We start from the raw sequence: 20812 nt of genomic DNA on the forward strand, positions 1-20812 counted from the left end.
CAGCATTCCAGGACCTCCACGTGGATCTGTGATCCCAGGAACTCCCATCACCATCCCTCATGGAATTCTCCCCCCTCCTGCAAACCCACCAGGGAAAAGGAGGAACTCCTGCAGTTAATGGCCAATATTGACAGGAGAAAAATCTGGATTGTGAATAAAAGGAGGGAAAAAACTTTGGAATCTTCAAGATTCAGCAACAAGAACTGATGGGCTCTGCTTCTTACATGGAGGGTGAGAAGCCTCTGGAGTTGGTCCATGGTAGCTGAGGGTTGGACAGAGTGACTCAGAAAATCATTTTGGAGCCTTCAAACACTGAATTTGGGCCTGGAAAGGAATCTTTTAAGCACCTCAGGAATGACAGCTCTCAAAAACAGCCAGACAAACCACCAGGGCTTTTAAACATCCTTTAATTCTGCAATTTCAAGGTTGACACACAAAGCACCTACAGCTCAGAGAGAACCTTTCTCAGCACAGGAAACCTAGCCGGGTCCCCAATTTTCTTGGCAAACACAAGTGCAGTGGATTCTGATTTTGGAGGAATAAGGAACCTTTTGCCAGGTGAATTCAGAGGGTGAAGGCAGGGCAGAATTGGTGCCCTGGGTGTGCCTCAGACCCTGGATTTGGTGCCCTCCTACCCTTGCTGATCATTGGTGCTGAGCTACGCAACCCTGCCTGTCCTTCCAGTGCACCAAGTGACAGCCACAAAATATCTCTGGAGCTGGGGGGAACTCAAAGATAACATTCAGGACAAGAGAAGGAAGCTTTTTTTGTTATTTTATGTTGGCAATTTTCTCCTGCCTCCACCCGGCGCTGCAGGAGCGCCAGATGGCTCCGGGATAATGAAAGAGGAGAAGTGGAAACAAATGGTCCCGTGTTACCTCCCACGTGCAGAGCTGGCTGATCACCACCTGAAGGAATAAACAATCCCAGCTTTTAGCAGTGGGAACAGCGGGAAACTTCACGTGGGTACAACCTGGAGAGAGCAATAGCAGAGCCGAGCAGGCTCCGGAAAAGATCTCCAGACCATCAAGATGTGATCAACAGGTCTGGGATTGACTGGCAGGGTGCTGATTATTTAGAGTGGTCTGAACTTCCAAGACCCAATTTTCCCTTTTCCCACCCCACAACTCCCTTTAGATCCCAAAACAAAGCAGCAGCAACAGAGCAAAGCCCAACATCCCACCCCAAACCCCACTGGGGCTCCTGCTGTGGAATCACTTTTGGGAGAACATTGAAGAAGCGTTACGTGGATACACACCAAAACCACCCCAACCCCAAATCTCAAATAGCATTCCCCTCCTCACCACAAAACCCAGAAGATTCCCACTTTTTCTTAGATTAAAACAGAACAAAACAACAAAAAAAACAACTTGGAGAGGTGCCACCCGTCAGCTGCGGGTGAGGGGGTGGCAGAGGCGGTCACACGGTGGTGATTTTCTTGTCCTTGGTGGCCTGTTTGATGGCAGCCTGCTCGCAGATGATCTCCTTGAGGCGCTGCAGCCGCATGTTCTGCGTGGTTTGGTCGCCCACGCCCGTCTGGCTGCGGTGCAGCAGGTTCAGGGCGTAGATGTACTCCAGCTCCGTGTACTTCACGCCCTGGTCCACCACCAGGTTCAGCAGCTCGTCTGCTGTGTTGTAGAGCATCTCGTAGTACTGCCTGCAAAGAGAGGAAAACACCCTGGCGTTGGGAAGGATGGAAGTTTGACAAGAAAGCCTCACAGATAACTGGAGAATACTAACATGAATATGGTAATTGTATAGGTATGATAGGCTATAGATAAAATTAAGGTATAGATTGGTTCTACTGTATTAAGAAAAGCAAAGCAAAGTATATAATGCATTTGTAACCTAAACTCAGGGTCTCCAGGCCTGCCTGCAGCTGCAGAGCTGTAGGCACAGGCTCTGTCGCCCACGGCCCTGCACTGCTGTAACATCTTCATGTGATAAATTGCATTTTGGAAGAGTCCCGCATCTCTCATTTAGGCTCTTACACCCTGGGTACCTGTGCTGCTTGGTGCTCCAGACTTTGCTTTTGCCAGAATTCCTCTTGCTTTTATTCAGCAGTGCCACGAGCACAGAAAGCTGAACAGAGAGCAGACATCTCCCTGCTGAACGTCATCCTAAAATCCCAGCGTGGTTTGGGTTGGAAGGCATCTCAAAGTTCCACTCCCTGCCATGGGAAGAGGCATTTTCTACCATCCCAGGGTGCTCCAAGCCCCGTCCAGCCTGGCCTGGGGCACTCCCAGGGGCAGCCTCAGCTTCTCTGGGTAACCTGGACCCAACGTGGGCAGGGCTTAAAGTCAAAGTGACAGAAATCCCCTTTGTTGAGACTCACGGAATGGTTTGGGTTGAGAGAGACCTTAAAGCCCATCCAGTTCCTGCTCTGAGCTCCTCTCTTCCCCCCCCAGATATCCCCTGGCTGAGCCCTGGGAGCTTTTCCTGCCCAGGCTGATGATCTGGGAAGGGTAAATCAGCTTCCCCGTGCCCACCTTAAAGCCAAAAGAGATCTTGGGGAGCTAAATTTGCTCTTTGGTTAGGTTTGCTAATCCCACATAATTACTATTAACCTATTTGTCAGATGACAGACTGAGATTTGATAACTTTTAACTCTTTTCCTTGGTTTTAAACCTCAACTTTAAAACCACAAAGCAGTTGGCCAGCATTCCACGGAGCAGAATCCCCTCACCTCTCCTCCATTTATTTATTCCCTCCATCCTTTACAACTTGCTTCCCTCAGCCACCTCTTGGTAATCAAAAGAGGGTTTATAATGGCAGGGACAAACACACTTGTGAAAGGAAAATGAAGAGCCTAAATAAAAAAAAATCACAGAACAAGAGGCTCATCCCACTCCCTCTTTCATATTTCATTATTTGATAACATCAGAGGCTGAGTCCATCAGAGCTGCTTGGGCGAAGGCAAACAGGAGAGTGTCTGATCAATATTTATTAATACTTTCAAAGACAAGGAAGGCAAAGTTGAGCAGACTCTGTAATGGAGTGAATAATTACTCATGCAAATCGGGCTTGGCCGCGGGCGCTGCCGTTGCCAGAGCGGCAGGTTTTTAATTGCACCCAATTAAAAATGCACACCTTGTGCTCCTTCCCTGCTGCCTCGCTTGCTCCCCTTTTCTTTTAGAGGAAATTTTTAATTAAAAAATAATCTGATCCCGAGAAGAGTGACAGATGAATCCCGTCTTTGTGAGGTGCAGGAATTTTTCAGTCAGCCCAGATTTAGGACAGGTGAGGAAGGAGCTGTGAGGAGAGGATGGGGCTGTGCTGCTGGGCTTGTCTGTGCAGATTTAGCCCTGATTTGCCTTTTTTTCCTTTAAGGTGCCCTTGGGAAGGCCACAGATTTTTTTTGCTTTGGATCCCTGCCCCTGGAATGTCCAAGGCCAGGTTGGATGGGGCTTGGAGCATCTTGGGATGGTGGAAGGTGTCCCATGGGATGATCTTGGAGGTCCCTTCCAACCCAACTCATTCCAGGACTGTGGGGATGCAGCTGATGGGAACAAAGTGTCCCAGGGACTCATCCCAACAGGGAAATCCTTTTATTTCCATGTTGTCACTCATTTGTGTCGTGCTGAAAAGCACCGATGGGATTTGTTGGGCTGATCTGGCAGCAGAGATTTTACACACAAAAACATGGAGCAGGTCCTTAGGAACCTGTTCTTCTTAGGAAGGCTCTTCTTACTCCACAGGAATTCTTCTCCCAAATTCCTACAGAATAAGGGCTGCTCTTTACAAGGGAATTAATCTGCTCCAGGTCTTCAGCTCTTCAGGATGGTAAAAAATCTTCTCCACTGGCATCCAGCCCCAGGGCTGATGGCACATTCTATTTGTCAGATGACAGACTGAGATTTGATAACTTTTAACTCTTTTCCTTGGTTCTAAACCTCAACTTTAAAACCACAAAGCAGTTGGCCAGCATTCCACGGAGCAGAATCCCCTCACCTCTCCTCCATTTATTTATTCCCTCCATCCTTTACAACTTGCTTTCCTCAGCCACCTCTTGGTAATCAAAAGAGGGTTTATAATGGCAGGGACAAACACACTTGTGAAAGGAAAATGAAGAGCCAAAAGAGATCTTGGGGAGTTAAATTTGCTCTTTGGTTAGGTTTGCTAATCCCACATAATTATTTATTATGCTATTTGTCAGATGACAGACTGAGATTTGATAACTTTTAACTCTTTTCCTTGGTTTTAAACCTCAACTTTAAAACCACAAAGCAGTTGGCCAGCATTCCACGGAGCAGAATCCCCTCACCTCTCCTCCATTTATTTATTCCCTCCATCCTTTACAACTTGCTTCCCTCAGCCACCTCTTGGTAATCAAAAGAGGGTTTATAATGGCAGGGACAAACACACTTGTGAAAGGAAAATGAAGAGCCTAAATAAAAAAAAATCACAGAACAAGAGGCTCATCCCACTCCCTCTTTCATATTTCATTATTTGATAACATCAGAGGCTGAGTCCATCAGAGCTGCTTGGGCGAAGGCAAACAGGAGAGTGTCTGATCAATATTTATTAATACTTTCAAAGACAAGGAAGGCAAAGTTGAGCAGACTCTGTAATGGAGTGAATAATTACTCATGCAAATCGGGCTTGGCCGCGGGCGCTGCCGCTGCCAGAGCGGCAGGTTTTTAATTGCACCCAATTAAAAATGCACACCTTGTGCTCCTTCCCTGCTGCCTCGCTTGCTCCCCTTTTCTTTTAGAGGAAATTTTTAATTAAAAAATAATCTGATCCCGAGAAGAGTGACAGATGAATCCCGTCTTTGTGAGGTGCAGGAATTCTTCAGTCAGCCCAGATTTAGGACAGGTGAGGAAGGAGCTGTGAGGAGAGGATGGGGCTGTGCTGCTGGGCTTGTCTGTGCAGATTTAGCCCTGATTTGCCTTTTTTTCCTTTAAGGTGCCCTTGGGAAGGCCACAGATTTTTTTTGCTTTGGATCCCTGCCCCTGGAATGTCCAAGGCCAGGTTGGATGGGGCTTGGAGCATCTTGGGATGGTGGAAGGTGTCCCATGGGATGATCTTGGAGGTCCCTTCCAACCCAACTCATTCCAGGACTGTGGGGATGCAGCTGATGGGAACAAAGTGTCCCAGGGACTCATCCCAACAGGGAAATCCTTTTATTTCCATGTTGTCACTCATTTGTGTCGTGCTGAAAAGCACCGATGGGATTTGTTGGGCTGATCTGGCAGCAGAGATTTTACACACAAAAACATGGAGCAGGTCCTTAGGAACCTGTTCTTCTTAGGAAGGCTCTTCTTACTCCACAGGAATTCTTCTCCCAAATTCCTACAGAATAAGGGCTGCTCTTTACAAGGGAATTAATCTGCTCCAGGTCTTCAGCTCTTCAGGATGGTAAAAAATCTTCTCCACTGGCATCCAGCCCCAGGGCTGATGGCACATTTTGGGGAATGAGGAGTGAAGCACTGCCTGAGGGATCCCAAAATCATTAACATCCTGCTCAAACGGGATAATTAACTAATTTTGATGGTTTGGATGACGATCAAAAGATTTGTTAATTCTTAAAACAATAAAATCAATTTTTCATGGGATGAGCTCACATCCCAACCGAGACACCCACAGCCTGTTCCTCTGACCACTGGCAATGGGATTGGGTCCAAAGCTGCCTTGAATTTTTTTGGGGCATTTTTTAGGACAAAACTGAACTTTCCCTGCTCCCTTTATCCATCTGGAGTTGCCCCTGGAAGATCCACCACGACATGAGGAACAGCTCTGTGCTAAGAGCAGACAGGGAAGGTCAAATATCCCTTTAACGGGATGGAAATGGTTCCCAACTGCAGGAAAAAAACATCCCGTGGGCAAACCAAAAATTCAGAATCCACCTGACCTCCAAACCACTTTTTTTTGTTGGCTTTTAAGCAGCACTTTTGAAAGAAAACAGCAAATTGCCAGCCACGAACCCATTCTGCAAGGAGGCATTTTGAGCTCATATATCTACAGACACCCATATTAAAAAATGGTCTCTTGAACTCTGTTCTTGGAGAAAGAGAATAAAAATTAAGAAGCTTTCTCATTTAGGGGGGAAAAAAAAATCTCAGGAAAGGCAATGAGGATGAGCCCAGCTCCTCTGAGGGCTATTAATACCATTCTCCATTTAAATGCTAATATTCACCTCTAACCCCCAAAAAAAAAAACTTTTCAAAAGGTGGCCAGGTGAATTCCAAATGAAATCCTGATTTCCCTGAGAACGACTTGATCTCCTCTTCAGAGGAGGTGATGTTTCAGAATAAAGGATCCCACTTTAATTATCCCTTCCTGCATCAGACAGGAACGGATTCTCCGGGCAGGAATTCCAGTCTGGGCGCTGAATTAGCCAGAGGGACTGAAAAAAAAAAATAAAATAAAAGAGAAATAGAAATTCTGTCCCTTATCTCCCTCTCTTTTGGGGGATTAGGGAGGCGCTTTGGCAGCACCCAGGATTGCTGCTCTAATGGGAAAGCCAAAAAGGTTAAGTAGGAAGCACTTATGGAAAATTTGAATTAAAATTTTCCTTCTTATTTCCTTTTCCCTTCCTAAATGAGGGGAGAGGGAGACAGGAGAGAAGGAAGATTTTATGAGAGGCCCTGGAATAGAATTCCCAGAGAAGCCGTGGCTGCCCCTGGATTCCTGGAAGTGTCCAAGGCCAGGCTGGAGCACCCTGGGATGGCAAGGGGTTGGGATGATATTTAAGGTCCTTTCCAACCCAAATTCTGGGATTTTATGAAAAACCACCAGGCAGGACAAGCAAGAAACTGAAGATGATAAAAAAAGACCAAAGCTGTGGTTATAAAATCACTCAATTTTGATATTTGACGAACATTTAAATACAGAGGGGGATGAGAGAGTGGGAAAAAGAAAGGAAAAAACAGCAAGAAATTAGGTGACTTCAGTCAAGTAATGCAAAATAAATTAATTTTCAGGCCTGGCTGAAAGAAGAAAATCCCATGGGGCATTTTTCCCTTTGGAGTTATTAGAGGTGGGAATGGGGAAGAGCTGAGAATGGGGATACAGAACTGGATGTGGGGCAGGAGAGATGGGATCCAGGCAGGAGAGGTGAGTTCCAGGCAGGAGAGGTGAGTTCCAGGCAGGAGAGATGAGTTCCAGGCAGGAGAGGTGAGGTCCAGGCAGGAGAGATGAGTTCCAGGCAGGAGAGGTGAGGTCCAGGCAGGAACTGGAATTAGATATGGGGCAGGAGAGGTGAGATCCAGACAGGAGAGGTGAGTTTCAGGCAGGAGAGGTGAGGTCCAGGCAGGAGAGGTGAGTTCCAGGCAGGAGAGGTGAGTTCCAGGCAGGAGAGGTGAGTTCCAGGCAGGAGTTTGCAAAGGGAATTTGGAAAGCTCAGAACACCAAAGGAAAATGCAGCTAAAGCAGCAATTACTGTAATTCCTGCACCTGGAGAAGGCTGTGGGGATGTTTGCACACACACACACGTCGCTGAGCAGCATTTTAAATCAAAAATCTGCAAATGAGGGAGCTGCTGCTTCCAGCTCCAGAGCTTCTGATGGAAAATAGGGCTGGGAGGGGACAGCTCCATCGTGGCTTTTCATGGAATCACAGATTGGAAGGGACCTTAAGGATCAGCTAATTCCAACTGGGACGCCTTCCCCATCCCAGGTTGCTCCAGCCTGGCCTTGGACACTTCCAGGGATGGATCCAGTTCCTCTTTCCAACCACTGCTCATCCTAAACTGCAGCCACGACCCTAAAATAAGGGACAGCGCCCTCAGGACACCATTCCACGAGGGAATGTAAATCCTGCTTGTCTTTTCTTCAGACTTCTTCCTCGATTTTCCATCAACATGGAGCAGTTCTGGGGACACCAACAGGAATGTAAATCCTGCTTGTCTTTTCTTCAGACTTCTTCCTCGATTTTCCATCAAGCTGGAGCAGTTCTGGGGACACCAACAGGAGTGTAAATCCTGATTGTCTTTTCTTCAGACTTCTTCCTTGATTTTCCATCAACATGGAGCAGTTCTGGGGACACCAACAGGAACGTTCCTCCTGTGCCTCCAGAAGAGCCCCAAGTGCTTTAGGGGAGCTCACATCAGAGATGGTTTTGCTGTTCTGGTCACCCTCAGCTCCTCTCAGACACCACTCCAAGACCTGGACACTTCTCCTGTGTGCCTGGGGTGAGGAAGAAGCCCCTACATGGCTTCTGAAAAACCCCAAAATGAGGCCAGAAATGTTCCTGTCACTGTGGACTGCATCTTCTCTGTGCTCACCTCATCCACAGCCCCTTGCAAGCAGCTGCCCCATCACCACATGTGGCACAACTTGGGGCAGGGGGCACAGCTGGCTCTGGGGCTGTGCTACCACAAGAACACAAAAAAACCCCACCTAAAAACCCTAAAATCTGCAAAATTCCAAGATGGGAAATGATTTGGGAAAGGAAACAAAGCAGGAGAGGAAGAAATAAAAGTGGATTTGGAGTACAGTGGTGATTCACGCTCCTGTGGTAGCTCTGCAAATCACAGCCCTTAATAAATAATCAACAGGAACGTTCCTCCTGTGCCTCCAGAAGAGCCCCAAGTGCTTTAGGGGAGCTCACATCAGGGATGGTTTTGCTGTTCTGGTCACCCTCAGCTCCTCTCAGACACCACTCCAAGACCTGGACACTTCTCCTGTGTGCCTGGGGTGAGGAAGAAGCCCCTACATGGCTTCTGAAAAACCCCAAAATGAGGCCAGAAATGTTCCTGTCACTGTGGGCTGCATCTTCTCTGTGCTCACCTCATCCACAGCCCCTTGCAAGCAGCTGCCCCATGGCACGTGGCACAACTTGGGGCAGGAGGCACAGCTGGCTCTGGGGCTGTGCTACCACAAGAACACAAAAAAAACCCACCTAAAAACCCTAAAATCTGCAAAATTCCAAGATGGGAAATGATTTGGGAAAGGAAACAAAGCAGGAGAGGAAGAAATAAAAGTGGATTTGGAGTACAGTGGTGCTTCACGCTCCTGTGGTAGCTCTGCAAATCACAGCCCTTAATAAATAATCAAAAGATGGAAGGATAATATTGGGGTTTTGTTTAAAAAAAAAAAAGCTGGAAGAATAATTAAAATTAATCATTTATCCAAGGCAGGAAAAAGTATCAGAGGTGGGAGCCCTCACCCCTTGCTCAGTGCCCACACAGAGCTCTGATCAGGTACAGAGCCAGGCAAGAAAAACAAGTGTATTTATTCAAAAGGGCACAAGCACAGCCTTCTAATTAGACACAGCCTCGTTAGAAAATCCAATTATTTTCCCTTTTAAATTTTAAACCACAGAGACAGCGCATGAAGCCCTACATATAAATCAGCTCACCTGGGGGCTGCTTTTTATACAGATGAAGCCATTTTGGATCAAACCCCCCCAGCCAACACCTCTGGGTGCCACGTGCAGCTCTGTCACCGGGTTTGTCACCGCTGCCGAGCTTTTTGTCAAGCACGGATGAGAAATCACCTCTCAAATGCAGAATTAATTAGCAAAGGGAAGGGTAAGGGACGTGCAGAACATCACCACCCTTCCCAAAGCTCTCTCCTGTTCTCCCTCCTCCTTTTTATCCTGGTAGTTATCTGCCCTTATCTATTATTTTCTCATTAATATTTCCTTCTTATTTCCTTTTCCCTTCCTCCCGGGGTTCATCACTTGGACAACGCTGCCCTGCTGGGAACACGAGCTCCAGGGGAGGCTCAGGTGGGAGATCAGAAGGAATTTCCTCATGGAAAAAGTTGGAAAAGGCTGCCCAGGGAGGTCTGGAGGTGTCCAAGGATGTGGCACTCAGGTGACAAGGTGGCCATTGGGCACAGCTTGGATTCCGTGACCTTGGAGGGTTTTCCAACCTCAACAACCCCGGGATTTTGGGAATGGGGGTCTCTGAGCATCCCCACGTGCATGGAGCACTGAAATCCCTGAGCACCTCGGAGCCCTCCCAGCCTGCAGTGAGCCACAGCAATTACACAGCTTTTCAAAGGAAGGATAAATCCATTAAAGCCCATTAAATAATTCTTCAAAAAACAATGTCTGAGCCACTCCTTGCAGCTCCAAACTGCCTGATCCTAATGAAAGATGGAAATTCTCGCTCTCCAAATGGAACTTTATAGGGTATTAAACAAGCACCCTCAGCACTTATCTAAATCTTTAATTAGTTCTATAATATACTGATGATATCAAGGCTAATTAAATTTATACAGATAAAGAGCAATGAAATTCTAGCCAAGTGAGCTGGAAAGTACATATTAAATAGTAAATTTAATGGCTCAGGAAGATAAATGCAATTTTGTATAAAAAAATTAAATTCAATTTACATGTTGTATTAAAATTGATTTTGAGTGTGCAAATGATTGGAAACTAATCTTTTTAATAGATCAGTAAAAGTGTTAATCTGACCTGTTTAAATATCAGTTATTAATGCCAGCATTTGCAAATAAGCCACACGCATTTGCATTTTACTGCATATAGTAAAAAAAAATAAATTATCGATACCATCTGCCAGTTTATAAGGAATATTAAGGGATTTTTCCCCTTGCCTCATGCATAAATTGGAGGGAACGTGGAAATGAATGTAGCCTGAAAGAAGAGGGATCAGCACTTCCACAGAAAGTGCAGCAGAGATCGCTCCAGTCAGCAAAAAATCCCACAATTTTCCCTTCCCTTTGGGAACAACAACCACTGTGGCCACCCGCCAGCTTTGTTTAGGATCAAGTGATGTGGAACTGGATGGGACCGGGGAGGTGCTCAGAGGTGCCAGCTGGGCTTTGATTAACCAGGAGTGGTTGGGAGCTGCCGGTGGGTGAAGGACACGATGGGATCTGCCTGATGGGAACAGAACAGTGAACAGGGCCCTCAAGTCAATGTCTGCCTGTGGTAGGACATGGCTGGGTTCCACAAGCCAAGGTTTGCCTGCAGTAGGCCATGGTTTGGTTCCCAAGTCAATGTCTGCCTGTAGTAGGCCATGATTGTTTTCCACAAGTCAATGTCTGCCTGTGGTAGGCCATGGTTGTTTTCCACAAGCCAAGGTCTGCCTGCAGTAGGCCGTGGATGGGTTCCCAAGTCAATGTCAGCCTGGGGTAGGCTGTGGATGGGTTCCCAAGTCAATGTCTATCTGTGGTAGGCCATGGTTGGGTTCCCAAGTCAATGTCAGCCTGTGGTAGGCCGTGGTAGGGTTCACTATGCCAATGTCTGTCTGTGGTAGGCCATAGTTAGGTTCCCAAGTCAATGTCTTCTTGTAGTAGGCCGTGGTGTTTTTCCACAAGTCAGTGTCAGCCGGGGGTAGGCCATGGTTGGGTTCCACAAATCAATGCTGCCTGTAGTAGGCCACGGCTGGATCCAACAAGTCAGTGTCTGCCTGGGGTAGGCCATGGTAGGGTCCACTACGTCAATATCTGCCTGTACTAGGTCATGGTTGGGTTCCACAAGTCAATGTCTGTGGTAGGCCATGGTTGGGTTCCCAAGTCAGTGTCTGCCTGGGGTAGGCCATGGTTGTTTTCCACAAGTCAATATCTGCCTGGGGTAGGCTGTGGATGGGTTCCACAAGTCAATGTCTGCCTGTAGTAGGTCATGGTTGTTATAGGCAGCTGCTGCTGCTCATTTCCAGCATTTTTTGTTGAAATTGCTTTTCTCTCTCTATCATTCTGAGGGCAAAAGTCATATTTGGAGGGATTGAAACCCACCACCACTAAAAGAGCAGCTCCCACACTGCTGTGGCCTCCTCTGGCCATTCCTGGTGGGTTTACCTCCAGTTATCCCAACTTTTTCACCCAACACAGCTTCACTACAGTATTTTTTTGCCAGACAGCACAAATCTGAGCACTTTAAATGAAAATATTATCAAGGCAATGTCAGTGCAGGGTAAAACCCTGAATACATGGGACTTCTATCTCCACTCTCCACTGCATGGAAAAAACAAGTTTTACTCGTGGAATATCTTGGAGCTCCACTCCTTTGCTCGTCACTTTTTATGGACAGACTCCACTGCAGTGCAACAGCAGCTCCTTGGAAACAAAACTGGTCCCCACAGAGTGAGAAGAGAGTCCCTGCACTGCTTCTGGATGGTGGAGTAGTTCAGAGCCATCAAAAGCACAGCAATTCTCTGAACTGCTTTTCATCTCCTCCCAGAGACGCGTCCTCAGCTGCACAAAACCTCCAGGCTCCCCAAAGGACTCTGCTGCCAGAGCTGAACCTGGAGTTTTCCGTAGTAATTCATTAATTTTAAAACCTCTCGCAATTCCCATTTGAGAATTTCCCGAGGCACTTTGGAGACACTGCACCCAGAACTTCTCTGTTCTCTCAAAGGCTGCTTTGAGGGTGAGAAGGACCAAGGACCCCGCCATGGTCCCCTCCAGCCTCATCCATTCTGTGATCACGGGGCCAGAGGGGATGTCCTTGTGTGTCCAACGGGGTGGATCCCACCCTACAAAATCATGGAATCATGGAATCGTTCCGGCTGGAAAAGCCCTTTAAGATCATGAGGTCCAACCATTCCCAGCACTGCCAAGGCCACCACTGACCGTGTCCCCAGATGTCACAACCACATGGCTTTCGATCCCTCCAGGGATGGGTATTCCAGCCCTGCCCTTCTTTGGCCAAAGAGATTTTTCCTAATAGTGATGCTCCTTGAGTAGCCAATCCCAGATTCCATCCCTGAAAGCCCCCCTAGGGACTAAAGGCACATTTTCCTGACGATTCCCAAAATCTTCACATTCTCCACGAAGGAAAATGGAACTTCCCCCAGTGCCCCACTTTTAACAGACGGCAGAAAAATTCACCTATTTCCCATGTTGGGGTGGACTTGGGAAAACAACCCGGGATCTGAAGGCACTCAATCCTATTAAAAACGCCATCTTTTACATCTTGCTTCTTCCCAATCCAAGCTGTTCCCCACCAAAGCATCAAACTCGCTCTTATTTGCACTTCTTTTCTTCTCCTCTTTGTTTTTCCACACATGGCAAGGTGGAATCCGTGTCTGATTTACGACTTCCGTGGAGGAAGATCTACTTGAGAGACCCATTTCAGCTTTTGGTGTTAATGCACCTCTGTGACGTGAGGTGGCAGCTGAATTTTAGAGCTTTTGAGCTCAAATCTGGAATTTAAATAATAAAAGACAAGGGGAGCCTTACAGCCTTCAGTAAAATTGGAGTAAGTCATGATATGTTGCACATAATTTCTTGAATATATCTGAATGTAGACATCATACGTGTGTGTATTCACTGCAGTGCTCTGGATGTAATTATTCAAACATCTCCCTAAAAAATAAGAATTGAGGCATTTGGACTTTCTCTGAATGTGTGGATTTCTCCTGGCTACGAGGCCCAGGTTCATCAGAGGACAGATTTAATTGCTACATCAGAGTTTGTGTGTTGATATTCGACATCTGACGCGCGAAAGTTCAGGGACGCCAATCAGGCACGGTGCAGATGCCACTCTGCAAAATGTTCTCAGACAGTCTCCATCTGTCAGATATGGTAATCCCTGCTCCCCATCAATAATTCACCTCCCTCACTCCACGTTTCCCTCATCTGAGTCGGAATTTTTAATGTCACAGGCTCCGCCTTGGATAGACGGCGTTGCCTGATCTGCATTCCCCGCTCGTTCCTGCCCCGGAGCCTCTCGCCTTTGGCACTTCAAGAATAATTTCTCAGTTTATTTGGGGGTTTTTTGGGTTTTTTTTTTACGGCAAAAATCACAGCTCTCCTTTTGGGCCATCTCATCTCGCTCGAGGGTGGAAATCAGAGGGTAATTATGGCAAAAACACCAAAATCCAGCTTGGATGGATGATGCCTTTCCTGGTAAAGCTCCTGGGGAACACCACAGGGGAGGCTGAATCCCCAAATGAGATGCTGCAGTTGAAGAGGGAGGAAGGGGGCAAGGGAAGGAAGAAGATGATGTGGAGCTGTTCCTCCATGGGTCAGAAAATGCTGAGGGGCCTCTTGTCCCCAGCTGAGCCCATAAAATCCTGGTTACATCCCAAACTCTTTGCAGACTTAAATCCTTAAAGAGAATTAATTTTAAAAAGAGATGGAAAGCAACTTTTTACACAGATAGTGACAAAAGGGAATTTTTAAGCTAAAAGAGGTGAGATTTGGATTAGATTTGAGGAGGAAGGGGTTTGTTGTGAGGGTGCTGAGGCACTTGGAGCACCCTGGGATAGGGGAAGGTGGCTGGAACTGGGTGGGCTTTAGGGTCCCTCCCAACCCAAACCATTCCATGATTCTGTGATCCCAGAGCCAGGAGATGGCTGATTGTTGAGAACATTCCTTGGCATGAGGGCAAATTCCCCCCACAATCATCAATCAATCAATCCTTCAGCGCCAGTGACAAAGGAAGGTCCCCAGGTGCCCCCAGCCCCAGCTCCCAGCATCTGAAAGGTGGAAAAACCATCTTGGGACTTTTTTTGGGAATAAACCCTGAGGATAAGAAGTGATAGCTGGGAATGTTACAGATCCCACCACTTGGAATGACCAGCACATCCCAGGCATGGATCCTCAGCAGAAGGTGAAGGATGAAACTCCTGGTTGCAGAATGCAGCTGGTGAAACCCTTATTTAGGATTATTTAGGATTATTTAGGTTCACCAGCTGAACGTGTGGCTTTGCACCTGGACTCACCACCAGCCCTGGTGGCTAAAACCTCCAAACCAGACCAAAAGTCAATGAATTGAAGATTTTGTTGATTAAAGAGTAATTAAGTGTAGAGGAAATGGAGGACTGCATCTCAACCTGCCAGAATTGTCCAGTGCAACCACTTCACCACCATGGTCCCCACTAACCCTTACTCCCAGGTGCCACATCCACATGGTTCTGAACTCTTCCAGGGATGGTGACTCCACCACTGCCCTGGGCAGCTGTGCCAGTGCTTTAGAACCCTTTCTGGGAAAAAAAAATTTCCTAAATCCAGTCCAGACCTCCCCTGGACAGCATAAAGAGCTGGAACCCTGCTGTTCCTGCTGCCATCCCTGCTCTGCCCCAGTGCTGTGTCATGGCTTGAGCCTGCTGGTCCTCCCAGTTCTGCTACTCCTGTCCTTTCCTCAGTTTCCCTTTTCCCTCTTCTTTCCCACCAGGAATTGAGCCTGGGCCGTTCCCTTCCCTTCCCCTTCCCCTTCCCCTTCCCCTTTCCCTCTATCCCACCAGGAATTGAGCCTGGGCCATTCCCTTCCCTTCCCTTCCCTTCCCTTCCCTTCCCTTCCCTTCCCTTCCCTTCCCTTCCCTTCCCTTCCCTTCCCTTCCCTTCCCTTCCCTTCCCTTCCCTTCCCTTCCCTTCCCTTCCCTTCCCTTCCCTTCCCCCTTCCCTCTTCTTTTCCCTCTTTCCTTCCCTTTTCCCTTTTCCCTTCTCCCTTTTCCCTCTTCCCATCCCTCTTCCTTTTTCTTTTCCCTTTTCCCTTCTCCCTCTTTCCTTCCCTTTTCCCTTTTCCTTTTTCCCTTCCCTTTTCCCCTTTCCCTCTTCTTTTCCCTCTTCCCTTCCCTTTTCTTTTCCCTTTTCCCTCTTTCCTTCCCTTTTCCCATCCCTTTTCCCTTTTCTCTCTTTTCTTCCCTTTTCCCTTTTCTCTCTTTTCTTCCCTTTTCCCTTTTCCCTCTTCCCTTTTCATTTTCCCTCTCCTCTTCCCTTTTCCCTCTTCCCTTCCCCTTTTCCCTTTTCTCTCTTTTCTTCCCTTTTACCTTTTCTTTCTTCCCTTCCCTTTCCCCTTCTCTCACCTCCCCAGCCCCGTGCCCAGTCCTGGCCACATCCTCCCTGTCCCTTTGTGTCCCAGCACCATCTCCCTCCCTCCCAGCCCTTCCCATTCCTGCCTCCAGCAGGTGGGAACGCTCCACCCCGCCTTTCCCCGATGAAGAGAGAGGAAGAGGAGGGGGCGGTGGCAGCTGTGGCTGCAGAGCCCAGGGTGCGACGGGCAGCGACTCCAGCGGCACAGCCAGCCCTGGGATCAGCAATTCCCGAGCTCCGAGGCTCGGCAGCTCCTCCTGAGGTCTGGCTGCTGCCTCTCCGGCTGCTGGGAAGACGCTGCCTCCTGTGAAAAAGGCAGGACATTTTCCTAACGGCTGCCAGGCAATGGAGATGCATCTCCAGCTGACAATCCGATATTTACCTTTCCTTCAGCTGCAGACAAACGCCTGGGATGGCTGCTCCTGACACGCTGATGGTTCTTGCTTTTAGTATTTTTTTTGTCTTTTTTTGTGTCACACAAATTCCCTTCTTAAAAAATCCGTTCTTTCCCTTCAAGCTGCGTGTCGGGAATTTCATCAGAACCTCCCAGAACAGGCTCCAGACATTCTTCTCCCAAGAACCCACCTTTAAGCGTGGGAGAAAAAAGCAGTTTCTAACCCAAAGAGGAGATGCAAGGTCGTGTGGGAGAGCTCAGACAGGGAATTCACATTCCCAGTGGGATCTGTTGCCATGGGATGGCTCTGGGTGTTTGCTCAAGCTCAGGCTGAGGGTTGGGCTCTTCTCCCAAGATGACAAAACAAGAGGGAACAACCTCAGGTTCCTGGAGAGGTTTAAGTCGGGTATCAGGAAAAGTTTCTTCCCCAAAAGGGTTTTCCAGCCTTGGTGGAGTGCCCATCCCTGGATTTCAAAGCCACGTGGATGTGGCACTTGGGGACAGGGTCAGGGGTGGCCTTGGCAGGGACAGGTCAAGGGTTGGGCTGGATCACCTCAGAGGGCTTTTCCAACCCACATTCCCTGATTCCAAACAAAGACAATCCACTGAAGCCCGTTCCTTGTGCTGGGAGGTGCCACTCTTGGCTACTCCAAAGCAAAAAAAAACCTTTTAATGAAGGAAAACCAACGTGATTCCCTCTTCTTCCTCACCTGGATTCCACTGGATCCCATTTCCAGTCCCTCTGGATCCCATCTCCAGTCCCTCTGGATCCCATTTCCAATTCCTCTGGATCCCATTTCCAGTCCCTCTGGATCTCATTTCCAGTCCCTCTGGATCCCATTTCCAGTTCCACTGAATCCCATTTCCAGTCCCTCTGGATCCCATTTCCAGTACCACTGGATCCCATTTCCAGTCCCTCTGGATCCCATTTCCAGTCCCTCTGGATCCCACTTCCCTCTGGATCCCATTTCCTGTCTCTCTGGATCCCATTTCCTGTCTCTCTGGATCCCATTTCCAGTCCCTCTGGATCCCATTTCCAGTCCCTTTGGATCCCAGTCCCTCTGATTTCCATTCCCAGTCCCTCTGGATCCCATTTCCAGTCCCTTTGGATCCCAGTCCCTCTGGATCCCATTTCCAGTCCCTCTGGATCCCATTTCCAGTCCCTTTGGATCCGAGTCCCTCCGGATCCCATCTCCAGTCCCTCTGGATCCCATTTCCATCCCTGCAGCTGCTGCCTCCGTGTCTCCAGCCCAGCCCCTCGTGTGATGCTCGGTGGGATTCCCAGACCCTGGAGCTGTGGAAGTGCAGGGAATCAGGGAAAGGTCCTTGGATGGGACAGAGAGGAGAGGATTTGCTGGAATGTTCCTTTGGAAGTTTTAGGGCAAGCCCACAAATAAAGCCGCTCTCTGTGCACACAAAATCCTGCTGAAGGCTGTGGTGGATGCACCACACACACACAGGGGCTTTACCTGCCCCTAAAAATGAGCTCTCACACTCATCCTCACGTTTCTGTGGGATGAAGAACTTAGCAGAAGCTGGGCACCACCTGGAACTGCAGCTTTAGCCTCCTGATCCAGACTTTAGACCTGGCCTAAGACTCTGCAGCCTGTGCCTCCGTGTCTCCAGCCCAGCCCCTCGTGTGATGCTCGGTGGGATTCCCAGACCCTGGAGCTGTGGAAGTGCAGGGAATCAGGGAAAGGTCCTTGGATGGGACAGAGAGGAGAGGATTTGCTGGAATGTTCCTTTGGAAATTTTAAGTAAGCCCACAAATAAAGCCGCTCTCTGTGCACACAAAATCCTGCTGAAGGCTGTGGTGGATGCACCACACACACACAGGGGCTTTACCTGCCCCTAAAAATGAGCTCTCACACTCATCCTCACGTTTCTGTGGGATGAAGAACTTAGCAGAAGCTGGGCACCACCTGGAACTGCAGCTTTAGCCTCCTGATCCAGACTTTAGACCTGGCCTAAGACTCTGCAGCCTGTGGGGAAAGCCCTGGGGAGGCCAAAACCTCTTCCCAACAAAACACCTTCCACGTTTCCTGTGGAAAATGAAGGGCAGGGAGAGGCTGAAGTCCCCTGCAAGGCTGGGAACCCGGCAGAACCCCGTGTCCCACCCTGGGTGGGTTTCCCAAGGATCCAGATCCCGTGGGGAGCCCACCCCACCCCACCCCACTGCCGACCATGGACCACGTGGGTTTGCTCCATATTTCTGCTGCCACCACCCACAACCCAAATTCTGTGCAAATAAAGCAAATATTGACGAGTTCTCCACAAGACGACAGCGGCCACCAGGACTGGCACCTCCAGGATGTGCTTCCAAACCCCAGCCTGAAAAAACCAGTGCCCACCTCACACTGCACAGGCCTGGATAAACAAAATGATCCAATTCCAGCGGGGCAAGCAGAGTTTCCTGAACTCAGACCTTCCCTTAAAGCACTTCCACAAGTCACTGGCCGGTGGCAAAGCATCGCCACCGAGGCCAGAATCACTAAAGGTGGAAAATAAGAGGAAAAAAAAACTTCCAGCAAGAAAAATCCCTCTCCTTTAATTACCATTAGCAATGCAGCATGACAGAGGGAGATAAACACACAGGCACCTACACAAATAAGGAGCTTGGGAACACAAAGTAATTACTTTGATTTTTTTTTTTCCCTCCCCGCTCCCGCCGACATTCAAAAGTTATTAGTCTGCAGAAAGCACATATCAGCAAAAGACTGTCACCCCGGGGATAAATGAGGGATTTGTTTGTAACTCATTTGCAGGAGAATATATCCTGATGGTTTTAAGGCAGAGGAGGAACGTGCTCTGGCCAAAAGAGACTTCTTAAAAATGTTTATTCCCATCTTCCCGAGCTGGTTCCCTGGAAATGGGAACGCCAGGTTTCTGCTGGCTGAGAAGTTCACCCCATTGATTGTTTCTCTAACACGCCACGAAGCCAGCGAGGAGAAGTCAATGAAGCCTCTCGGTTTTTCAGTCCATTTCCAGTTTAGGAAAATTGAATTAATCTCTTTACTCGGAGCAGCTCAAGACATCCCTGTCCAGGCAATGAAAATCACTGCAGAGGCCAGGAAAACCTCTCTCTTTAAAGGTTACAGAGCGAAGATTAAAAGCGCCTCGGGGAAGGGCTGAAAAGCCTGATCAAAATAAAACACTGAGTCAACACTGGCAGGGCTGGTGCCTTGCTGGTGCTTCCAGATGATTCCTGCTGGCACTGGGAGTGATCCCCATGGAGAGTGGGTGCTCTGTGAGCTCCCACATCCAGGGCAGTGCTGTGTGAGCTCAGCCTCTAATCCCGTTACTCTGGGGCTGCTACGGCGTGTGAAACCCCAAGGGTTCTCCTGGGGAGGAATATCTGAGAGCAGCCCTGAGGAGAAGGATTGGGCACATCCATGGAGAAGACAAGGTTTCCTCAGAGCAAAATCTCAGAAATATTCCAAAATCTCCTCTCCATCCTGTGCTGAGAGGTTTCAGTGAAGGACTTGGCCATGCCCCAAGGACAAGGACATGCCCCAGCTGGGGGAAGGAAGGACAGGAAAAAGGAAGGACAGGAAAAGCTGAAAGTTTGGGAAACCTGGAGGAGGCACTTGGCTGAAAATGCCAAAGGATCTGGGGAAGGGTCTGGAGAAGCAGGAAAAGTTGAGGGAGCTGGGAAGGGGCTGGAGAAGCAGGAAAAGTTGAGGGAGCTGGGAAGGGGCTGAGCCTGGAGCAAAGGAGGCTCAGGGGCCCTGGTGGCTCTGCACAAGTCCCTGGCAGGAGGGGACAGCCGGGGGGGTCGGGCTGTGCTCCAGGGAACAGGGCCAGGAGCGAGGGAACCGCCTCAGGCTGGGCCAGGGCAGCTCGGGGGGGATTTTGGGGAAATTCCTTTCTAAAAAGGCTGCCCAGGGCAGTGGTGGAGTCCCCATCCCTGCAGGGACTTAAAATCCATGTGGAGGTGGCACTTGGGGACATGGGGCACTGGTGGCCTTGGCAGTGCTGGGCTCAGTGATCTCAGAGGGCTTTTCCCACCTAAACAATTCCAATGTGCTGAAAGCAGGGAGACACCCCAAGAAATGCTCTGGGGAACGCTGGGAAGGCACAGATTGGTGCCCTCCTGAAACTCCTAACTGGGAACGGAATCCACGGATGGGGGATTTGCTGTGGGGAGCTTTAATGATCCCAGAAAAAGGAGGAAATTTGGGATGCACCCCTGTGGGGAAGGGACCCTCTGATCCCCTAAATCCCCCGGGGGCAGCAGGAGGAGGAAGGTGAGGACGAGGCCATCAAGCTGAGGGGTGGTTTTTAATCCTCTGATTTTCGGTTAATGCGGTGAAACCACTAATTACAGCTAATTAAACGTGCACTGAGATCAAAGCTCAGCAGAAACTGCAGGGGGGAGCAAACAAGGCGGAAAAGAAAGGGAAAGAAAATACGGATTTTGTTGTAACCGAGTCCTTAATTGAAAACGAAAGCAGCTTTGTTAATTAAAAGCTGCGAGCCCAAACGAGGACACGCTGCAGACGCAGGAGCCCAGCCTGGGATGGAGACAGCTCAACCTTCCCACAGTGCCAGCAAAGGGAAGCTTTTCCTCCAGAGCCTCTTCTGGCCCTCACCCCCTGTAGGGAAGGGACTTCCTGTGAAGATTTTGGGGATTTTTACCTTTCACAGCTCGGCTGTGAAGTTACAGAGTGCCCTGTGCCCTCAGCTAATTGGGATTTACTCAATCTGAATGATCTTAAAACGCCCCAAATTTAGTCCTGGCTTG

General features: G+C 48.7%; 1 protein-coding gene across 1 annotated transcript in view; it reads right to left on the reverse strand.

The window, feature by feature from the left end:
- Window positions 1-389: 389 nt before the first annotated feature.
- Window positions 390-20812, reverse strand: part of EXOC4 (exocyst complex component 4) — a 316410-nt gene continuing 295987 nt past the window's right edge. The window contains exon 17 of the mRNA XM_039699489.1: window positions 390-1657. Within this exon, the coding sequence (XP_039555423.1) occupies window positions 1420-1657 (238 nt within the window). The 3' untranslated portion in view covers window positions 390-1419. The remainder of the gene's footprint in view (window positions 1658-20812) is intronic.

The sequence above is a fragment of the Passer montanus genome, unplaced genomic scaffold (genome assembly GCF_014805655.1).
Source record: "Passer montanus isolate IOZ18808 unplaced genomic scaffold, ASM1480565v1 scaffold135, whole genome shotgun sequence".
NCBI classification, from domain to species: Eukaryota; Metazoa; Chordata; class Aves; order Passeriformes; family Passeridae; genus Passer; species Passer montanus.